The following is a 10,737-nucleotide window of genomic DNA, read 5'->3' on the forward strand; positions in this document are numbered from 1 at the left end:
TGGGTTGGAGGGCGGAGGGGAAATAAATGAAAAGGGATCACATACTCAAGCACTCGCTAAATGCAAGGCAGTGTTCCACGCTGTGGGCCAGCTTCAAATCCAACTGTCCAGAAAAAAATTGTAGGTGAGCTTACAAAAAAATACATTAAGACTCACTTTAAAATATCTAAATTTGATCACCTAAGCCAGGGCCCTGATAGGTAGACTTTTTAATAAACGTATCAGGTGGTCTTGATGTAACTACTTGGGAAGCCACTGTGGTAAGACACACATTGTAAGGCACATTCCCTGCCATTAAGTACTGTGGCGAACAACCCTTAGCAAAATGCACATTGTATATGAAGTATGAGGGCACCGAGTGTTAGCAGTACATTAACAAAAGGAATATGGTGATGCAGAAATTAATAATGTGTGTTTGCTTCTGCTCTCGGACTGAGGACTGAGATGTGAAGATTTTAATGCAAAGACTGAGCAGAACAAGACAGCATCTCCACATTCACTAAATTATTTCAAGTTCTAACTTAAAAACGTATGTGGTTGTATGAGGCAAAAAAAAGGGTGCAGAGGAAAACGTGCAAGTAAATAAAAGGATTTAGCTATACCTAAAATTAATTTTTTGAAAATTCTAAGCATATTTTGCTATCTTGATAAGCTAGAATCATTTTGGAAGAGGGAATGTCAGTTGAAGAAATACCTCCACTAGACTGACCTGTGGACAAGCCGGTGATGCATTTCCTTGATTGATAATTAATGTGGGAGGGCCAAGCTCACTGAGGGTGGCACCACCCCTGGACTGGCAGTCCTGGGTACTATAAGAAAGCAGGCTGAGCAAGCCATGAGGATCAAGCTGGTAAGCAGCACCCCTCCATAGCCTCTGCATCAGCTCCTGCCTCCAGGTTCCTGCCCTGCTTGAGTACCTGTCCTGACTTCCTTCAATGATGGACTGTGATACGTGTCCATCATTGTGATACAGCAGTAGAAATGAAATGAACACTTTCTTCACCAAGGTGCTTATGATCACAGTGTTTTACCACAGCAGTAGAAATCCTAACTAAGACACAAATAAATCATTCCCCAAACTAACAATTAGCATAGATGTAATTATTAAATAGCATTCATAATAATAAGAAAAATTTGTTAGAAGAATATGCTAAATTGTTTAAATTTTAGTAGCCTCTAAAAATATTCACTTTAATTCATTCAGCTAATTAAATCAACTACATTTGTCTTACCAACATCTAAAAGCCCATGACTTATCATTAAATGAAAATGAAGGGAAAAGAGAGATATAAGAGCATAAAATGTAGAGCAAATTAACTAAGTGCTTTGCATGTTTAAATTCTAATTCTAGACAGTGGTCTTCTGTCTTAGTGTTTGCCAGCTTAGGTATGCCCCATGTTACACACAGATGTGAACTGTCTTGGCTATCAATCAGCAACACTAAAATCATCACTGGTAAGTACTGACTTTGAACTACTGCTTGCCCCAACATTCTCAAGAGTGCTGTTACAGAACTCTGACTCTTTATATTCAACTCTGCTATTATTTGAATGTGAATTCTTTCTCATAGACTAGAACACTTGGTCCCCAGCTGGTGGCACCTTTGGGACAGAAGGCATAGCTAACTAACATAGACCACCAAGAGGATTACATGCTGGCCCTGCTTCTTGGCCCAAACTCACTCTCTCCTTCCTGTCTGCTGCTGGTAGGTAACCAGCTGCCCTCTCTAGCTACCATGCTGTTCCAAATTAACTTCTGTTGTTATGATAAAAATACTCTGACAAAAAGCACCTTAGAAGAGAAAGGTATTCATTTATGTTTGCTATTCTAGGTTACAGCCCATCACTGTTGAGAAGTCAGTGCAGGCATGCTGTCCATACTACATCCTCAGTCCAGAGCAGTGGGGAATGAAGGCAATGCTTGCTTGCTTGCTTGCTTGCTTGCTTGCTTGCTTGCTTGCTTGCTTGCTTGCTTGCTTGCTCATTTGTGCTCAGCTCCATTCTCCCCTCTAATACAGTTCAGTATCCCCTGCCTAGAGAAGGGTTGCTCTCACAGCAAGCTAGCTCTTCTCACATTGATTAACACAATTAAGATTACCCACCACAGATAAGACTACAGGCCAACATAAGCAAATAATCTCTCATTGACCTTTCTTCCCAAGTGATTCTGGGTTGTGTCAAATGCACAATTAAAATTAATCATCATACCTGCCTTGTCTGCTATGGTAGACTGTACCCTCTGAACTATGAGCAAAAATAATCCTTTATCAACTTGTTTCTGTCAAGTATTTTGTCTTAGCAATAAGGAAAGCCAGTAATACAGACCAAAGGTATCTGTTTCTCTGTGCCATGATATGCTGCTGCTGTCCCTTTCTTAGGTCCATCATCCATGATAATCTTAAATCAACATATATTTCACAATGTGGACAATGTCCCTAACAAGTATTCCATTTGCATTTGAAATGCTGTATATAATAGCATCTTAGCACATCCTCAGGTAATTTTGAGATATGAAAGAATTAATTATTAACTATTTTTCTGTCCTAATATTAGCACATCAAAGCACTAATTACTTGCATAAATGCCAAGGAAATTTAAAATATGTTATATATTCTTGGCAAATTTAAACTATAAGAAAATATTATATTTATGCAAAAAGCATTAACAGCATTGTAAAATAGTATAGGACAAGCACAAAATGTGTTAATGTCCTTCAAATATCAGAGAATTCAAAAGGAAACAAACTCCTTTACATTGGAAGTAGAGAGGCAAAACATAGAAGAAAATTGCTCTGTGCCCCAGAGCTGTTTGTTAAAAATGAGATTGAAGGACTGGGAAATATTTCAGTGGATAAAGAGTTTTCTGTGCAAGCACCAGAACATGAGTTTGGATCTCTGACACTAACATAAAAGCCAGGTATGACAACATGTTCCTGTAATCCCAGGAATAGTGAGCAGAGAAATGTTGATCCTCAAAGCTCACCCACCAGCTAGTCTTACCAAAGCAGCCAGTTCTAGGTTCTATGAAATGACTTTGTGTCAAAAAATAAGAGTAAGAGTGATTGAGAAAAAAGCCAAAAGTTGACCTCTGACTTCCATATTCACCTGGCATATTCACAGGCAAACATACCTGCACACATAGGCTCATATGCCCCTCACCTAACACACACACACACACACACACACACACACACACACACCTCGAAAGGGGGAGGGAGAGAGAGAGAGTTATGGGAAAACTATTTACACTGCCACTCTGATGGGCCAATAAAGTTTACCTTGAATCAGAGGACAAAGCTAGATATTAGCTGACCAAAATTGCTTAGAAGTTTTGGAAGACCCAGGACATACAGAGAGACATGGGAAGAAGTAGAGGCTTAGAAAGATGCACAGCCTTTTGGATCGAGGAAGGAGACAGAGAGGGGATCATTGGTCACTTCTCCACTTCATGTCTGATCAATCAGGTTTTAAACCACTATCTGACTCCCGAGTTTTTATTTATAGTAGAATAATTTAAATAACCATTATATCTGGCACCCAACTTGGGGCACTATTAAACCACACCAAGGTGGTGAACCTAGCACCTCTCTGCCAGTATCATAGCTGGGTTTGTCTCCCTCCTCACAGGCCCTCTACATGAGTCCAGGGTTTTTTCCATTACAGTCTTTCTATAGTAGTCTCCAACTGCTGACTGCCCCCAGCCCCAAATGCCTCTGGGGTTGGTTAGCCATCCACCATCAGCCTGTACCCTCACTTCCTGCCACTTGGGCTTTCCTGGAACCTCTCCCTGAGCCACCAACCCAGGCCAGCTCAGCCATCTTGACACTGCTCATAACTGCTGGGGGCTTGGACTTTTATTGCTGCTGCCACTGCCACAAGCTGCCAAGGGGCTCAGCCATGCACCACCTACATCCTCTGTACAGCCATGCTGAGCACTGTTCCCAGCTGAGTGTCACCAACACAGCTAGTTACTTTCACTGTCATCGTCAGCCAATCTGGTGAGATAGCTGGAAACTCTTGAAGGAGAAATTAGATTTAAAGGGGGGAATCTTTCCCATGTTAAGAATTAGAAATATCGGCTCCGTAGCCGCGCCGGTGCCAAGATGCTTGGCCGCCGCGCTGAGGGCCACGGGAGCCGGAGCGGAGCTACAGAGGCTAAGGCCTCAGAGCCTCGCTCGAGGCCGCTCCCACCGTCGGGCCTCGGCTTGTGGCCGCGCCGGCCCGACCTCGGAGGAAGCCTGGGCCGGCCGGACATGGTGAGAAGCGCGCTGCACTGCTGCTGCTGCTCCTGCTGCTGCTGCTGCTCCTGCTCCTGAGCTCGCGGGCCGCACCCGGCTCGCACGTCCAGCAGGAAGATGTTCTCGGCGTTGAAGAAGCTGGTGGGGTCGGAGCAGGCCCCGGGTCGGGACAAGAACATCCCCGCCGGGCTGCGGTCCATGAACCAGGCGCTGCAGAGGCGCTTCGCTAAGGGGGTTCAATACAACATGAAGATTGTGATCCGGGGTGACAGGAACACTGGCAAGACGGCTCTGTGGCATCGACTGCAGGGCAAGAAATTTGTGGAAGAATACATCCCCACCCAGGAAATCCAAGTCACCAGCATCCACTGGAACTACAAAACCACTGATGATGTAGTGAAAGTTGAAGTCTGGGATGTAGTTGACAAAGGGAAATGTAAAAAACGAGGTGATGGCTTGAAGACGGAGAATGACCCGCAGGAGGCAGAGTCTGAAATGGCTCTGGATGCTGAGTTCCTGGACGTGTACAAGAACTGTAATGGGGTGGTCATGATGTTTGACATCACTAAGCAGTGGACCTTCAACTATGTTCTCCGGGAGCTTCCCAAAGTGCCAACCCATGTGCCGGTGTGCGTGTTGGGCAACTACCGTGACATGGTTACAGAGGGAGACACTGCTGAGGCAGCTGGAGACAAACCAACTAGACATTGATGCCACACTGGAGGAGCTATCAGTGCAGCAGGAAACTGAGGACCAGAACTACAGCATCTTCCTTGAAATGATGGAGGCTCGAAGTCGAGGCCATGCATCCCCTCTGGCAGCCAATGGGCAGAGCCCATCCTCAGGCTCCCAGTCGCCAGTTGTGCCTCCAAGTGCTGTATCCACAGGGAGCTCCAGCCCCAGCACTCCCCAGCCTGCCCCCCAGCTGTCCCTCAGTGTCTCTTCCACCTGTCCCAAAGCACCATCTCCTGTACCCCCTTTGGAGGCCACGCCCTCCTCTGTACAACCTTCCGTCCCAGCTCCAGCCCAGCGTCGCAGTATCATCTCTCGGCTGTTTGGGACCTCACCAGCTGCAGAAGTGACCCCTTCACCTCCAGAGCCAGCTCCAGCTCTAGAGGCCCCAGCAAGAGTCCAGAATGTTGAGGATTTTGTCCCTGAAGATGGCCTTGACCGAAGCTTCCTGGAAGACACAACCCTGCCTAAAGACAAGAAGAAAATTGGAGCCAAAGGCCCACAGCAGGATAGTGACAGTGATGATGGGGAGGCCATAGAAGGGAACCCGATGGTGGCAGGTTTCCAGGACGACGTGGACATAGAAGACCAGCCACATGGCAATTCCCTGCTGTCCTCAGAGCCCATCCCCAGTAAGAACATCAGCCTTTCCAGTGAGGAGGAAGCTGAAGGACCGGCAGGCCACCCCAGAGAGGCTCCTCAGCAGTGCTCAGAGCCTGAGACAAAATGGTCCTCCACCAAGGCCTCACATCCACAAAAGAAGGGAGCTCCCACACGAGCCATACTCCCATGGTCAGATGGTCTCACCGCTGGCTCAGGGCCTGACCTCGGCAGTACCAAGCCCCCCACTGATGGCTCTCATAGACCCCAGGAAGGGAAGGACAAGCAAGTGTCATCAGAAAGTGATCCCGAGGGGCCCATTGCTGCTCAGATGCTGTCCTTCGTCATGGATGACCCTGACTTTGAAAGTGATGAATCGGACACACAGAGGAGAGCGGAGGCGTTCCCAGTAAGAGAAGACATCTCTGATGTGACTGATGAGGACACTGGCTCTGCCCAGCCACCCCTCCCCTCCAAGCCCCCAGTCCCTGCTTTCAGACTGAAGAATGACTCAGATCTCTTCGGGCTGGGCCTGGAAGAGACAGGACCTAAGGAAAGCAGTGATGAAGATAAAGACAGCAAACTTCCCTCTAAAGAGAAGAAGAAAAAGAAGAAGAAAGGCAAAGAGGAGGAAGAAAAGGCTACAAAAAAGAAAAGCAAACACAAGAAGAGCAAGGACAAGGAGGAAGGCAAGGAGGATCGGAGGAAGAAGAGGAAGCCCCCTCGGAGCAAATAGCAGAAGGCTGCAGATGAGCTGGAAGCCTTCCTGGGGGGTGGGGCCCCTAGCAGCCGCCACCCTGGTGGTGGGGACTAAGAGGAACTCTAGGCTTGCCAGAGGCAGTTGATTGTCCTGGGAAGAGGGGAACTGCCAGCGGCTGACTTGGGGAGGCTGCCGCCTATGCACCCACGTTCCCAGGACCACCCTGCCACCTATGTTCCCCAGCCATTGTGTCTGCCTCATGTGGTCTGGCCCACTCTACATTGATTTTTGTGCTGGAGACCTTGGTGGTGGTCAGGCCCTGGGGTCAGGCGCTGCAGGTACTGGGCATTAACCCAGCAGAAGCCTGCTCTGCAGGGAGGGAGGGGACAGAACAGAGTTGCAGCTGGTTTGGTGGACCACCTGGCCCTCCTCAAATAGAGCTGCAGCCAGTCCCCGGTGTTTCTCAGGGATGTGCCTGGGGCCGAGAAGGGACCCACCAGGGTCTGTTTACAGAGGCAGGGTGTGGGACTGCTTGGCTTCTCCAATGTCCACCACCCAGCCCCACTCCTGCTTGCCTTCCTCAGCTCTCCCAGGGCCATAGCATGGCTTGGGTTGTGGACCTTCTTCCCCATGGATCCAGAGTAGAGCAGGGTCATGCCCTGAGCACAGATGTGTACTCGGGAGGGTGTGGCAGCATCTGCTACTGCAAAGTGGCCAGGCCCCGCACTGGGTAAGGCTGGCAAGAGAACACAATGTACCACCTCTCCTGTGGGAGAGGCACTAACAGCTTGCCACTGTGTGCCAGCTGTGCCTCTGCCCGTCGAGCGCCTGCGCAGGTGAGCCCAAAGGGCACCTTCTTAGACACTCCGCCCAGACTATAAAGCTCTCCGATTTTTAAAAAAAAAGAATTAGAAATATCACAATTCTGGGAGTTAGGGCCCTGCTTTGTGCTACTATGGATGGCTTACATATAGATGAGGGGATAAACCACTTAGTTGGGATTGATATAATGCCAATTATAATTACTATCAGTTTGGTAATTCATATTTTATCCTTTAAAAAGTGGTTTGACAGCTACGCCAAATATGAAGTTTTGACTGATAAAATACAAGCCTTAGGAAGACTTACTAATAAAAAGAAGAAAATTTTGACTGATTAAGATAGAAGCCTTAGAAAGACCTACTGATGAAAATAAGAAAAATATTCAGATTGAGGAATTTAGACAAGAACCTATCACATTATTGCATTATTAAATTGAAGAGGAGTGGGCCAAGGTTATTAGAAAACTGACCTTAGTTTATCCAGTTACCATAAAGGAACAACCACCAGATGATAGGCATCTCCAAGGCAATGCAGAAGTTGACTGAAATCCTGTAGAATTTTTAGACTTAAAGAGATTTAAAGAAGCAGTCATTTAACCTTATGTGAAGCAGATGTTAAATTCTTGGGCAACTCAGAACAGAATAATTCCATAAGACTAAAAATATTTAGTGACAGCAATATTAGAAGCTGGCCCTCAGTTACAATGGAAAACATGGTAGAAAGAAAAAGTAGGGTCATAGAACCACAAGGTAGGGCTAAAGGTATGGGAATCTCCCAAAACCAGCTTCTCAATAAAGGTCAGTATGCTGATATGCAAAGACAGTTTAGATTTGATGATCACACCTTAACGCTATGTTACATAGCAGGAAATGTAAGTAAAGTAGCTCAAAGCCCTTATGATTTTGTTCAAAAGTCAGAATTATATGCTATTCTCATGGTATTGTTAGATTTTTCAGAAGCTCTTAATATAGTTATTGATTCTTAATATGCAGAAAAAGTTGTTTTGAAACTACTAAACTTATCCAAGATGATTCAGAATTAACTTTGTTATTTATTTGATTACAATAAATAATCAGAAATAGAAATCATCCCTTATATATAACACATGTCAGACCTCATATGAGCCTACCATATCTTCTAGCATAAGGTAATGATGAAATTGATCATCCATTGTGCTAGAAACCTCAGAAATCCATAAGAAACACCATGTTAATAGCAAGGATTTGAAAAAGATTTCTCTATCACTTGGCAACAAGCCAAGGAAATATCCTACTTGTTCTTTTTATAACCTAACTCCACTACCTGCAGGAAGTAGCTCAAAGGGTACTCAAATAAATAATATTTGGTAAATGGATGTGTTTAATTTTTGAAGTTTGGAAAATTAATGCATGTATACCATACCATAGATACATATTTGGGATTTCAATGGGCAACTGCTTTGAGTTCTGAAAAGGCTGATTCTGTAATTATACATTTATTAGAAGTTGTGGTCAAAGGGATACCTGTACAAATTAAAACTGACAATATTTTCAGTAAAATAAAATAGTTTTTGCATATTATAATATAAAGCAGATTACAGGAATATCACACAATCCTACAGGATAAGCAGTTATAGAAAAATCTAATCGCACTTTAAAAGAGATGCTTAATGAACAGAAAGGGGTAGTAAGGACCCCAAGAGTTAGATTTCACAATGTGTTACTAACTTTACATATTTTTTAATATGCTGAAATGTATTTGCTTAAGATGAATGTTGAGAGAATATTGACTTGTACAGAAGATATATATTCCTATAGCCATAATATATCTGTATGAAAAAAATCAAACAGAAAAAGGCAGATTGAGGTAGCCTCGAATACTATGCGAGGAGGCTATAAGGCACCAAGTTGCAGACACATCTACACCCCAAGAGAGTTCCTACACTGAGAAAGCTAAAATCTTGAGAAACTAAAATAAAATAAAACAATTATGCAGTTTAGTATGCTGCTATATCAAGAGCTTATAAAATCAAATCACTCTTAAAAGGCTGACATTTCAGTCCTGGTGATTTGCTACTAAATTTTACAGGTATCTCTTAGATATAGTGTATTAAATTTATTATAAATTAAGTATGTGGTTATGATATTATCTACATGGGAAACTGAGGCATGAATTGATTAAGAAGCAAAGAGGTTATTTTGACTGGTCAGAATGGCAATACAGAAGCATAAATTCCAGCAGGCTGGACATGTACTCTAGTGTTTGACAAATTTTGAACATATTTCATAGGTAAAAACAGCAAATAGAGCCAGGCGGTGGTGGCGCACGCCTTTAATCCCAGCACTCAGGAGGCAGAGCCAGGCGGATCTCTGTGAGTTCGAGGCCAGCCTGGGCTACCAAGTGAGTCCCAGGAAAGGCGCAAAGCTACACAGAGAAACCCTGTCTCGAAAAACCAAAAAAAAAAAAAAAAAATACAGATGGAATCACATTGGTTGTCTCTCAAGACTCTAAATTTGTGCAAACATGGTGGCAAATTGTCCTGTAAAAAAGCTTAAGATCTGCATTGGACAGTTCCTTGAAAGGAAAAGGGAAAGAAGGTACTGAGAAAAGAGAATTAGAGATACAGTACATCTTGCCACCATCTATCAAATCAGAATGATCCATTTTCCTGTAAATCATGGTGTCAGCGTATAAAGCAAAGGATGTACAAGTCTTAGCCTGGGTGTTTTCAATATGTGCTGGAGGGAAACTTTACATATTTTAAATGCTAACAAAAAAGGAACAACAGCTGTGGATAGACATTGGATAGTTTAAAAAAAAACTGCTGAATTAAATCAACCTGTGTACTTTAAAGATGCATTGACCTCAGAATGGAAACCAAGATATATGATACTTTGGGGAAGAGATTTTGCTTTTGTTTCCATATGATATGAAAAGCTATGGATACCATAAAGATTGATAAAGATTAGATTAGAATAGGAGAGACCCCTTGATTAGGAGAGGTGATAGTTCATCAAACAGCATGGCCAATCTAAACTAACTTATAAGATTAACAAATGTCTTTCATTTAATCAGATATAACCCTCCCCTAAGTGAGGGTTGGAGCAGGGTTTTGTTTTTGTCTTCCCAGGAGAATAAAAGCATCCAACTAAGGAATCTGAAGACCACTGGACAAATAAGACTTCTAAAGAAGAAGGGAGAATCATCCAGAGGAAATGTCCCAAGAAAAAGAGTAAATTGGCCTAATTGTATAGCACACTTAAAACAGGATAAAATTTCATAAATCTTCCCAAATGTTTGTTTCTGCTGTTCTCTGAAGACATATCAGGCAAATTGTTTTTATGTAGTACCAATTCAACTAAAAATTAAAGCTGACTTTGGAGCTGAAGCATGACTCTTTCCTTCTCTAAATCCAAGCATGCTAGCTAAAGGAAAATCTAAAATCTCTGTCTCATGTCAGAAAAGCCACCTGATATGGGACAGAAGAAGAATCAAAATTAAGGGACTAGTCTATTGCCACTAATCTCATAATCTTCTGGTTTTATTTTTGACACTTTAAAGCTTTTCTGAAGGTATAGATATTATCTCCAAATTTATCATATATATTTAAAACTTCTGTTATGATAATAATGGTCATATAGAGTACTAAATATCTAGAAATAGGCTTC

The 10,737-nt window shown here is 43.5% G+C and overlaps 1 protein-coding gene across 1 annotated transcript; it reads left to right on the forward strand.

Moving 5' to 3' along the window:
- Positions 1-4,125: 4,125 nt before the first annotated feature.
- Positions 4,126-6,394, forward strand: LOC114691014 (rab-like protein 6). Its single transcript, XM_037203655.1, is given in 2 exon segments — positions 4,126-4,892; positions 4,894-6,394. Coding segments are annotated over 2 exon segments (2,040 nt in total). The 5' UTR covers positions 4,126-4,353.
- Positions 6,395-10,737: the final 4,343 nt, after the last annotated feature.

The sequence above is a fragment of the Peromyscus leucopus genome, chromosome 3 (genome assembly GCF_004664715.2).
Source record: "Peromyscus leucopus breed LL Stock chromosome 3, UCI_PerLeu_2.1, whole genome shotgun sequence".
Classification (NCBI taxonomy): Eukaryota; Metazoa; Chordata; class Mammalia; order Rodentia; family Cricetidae; genus Peromyscus; species Peromyscus leucopus.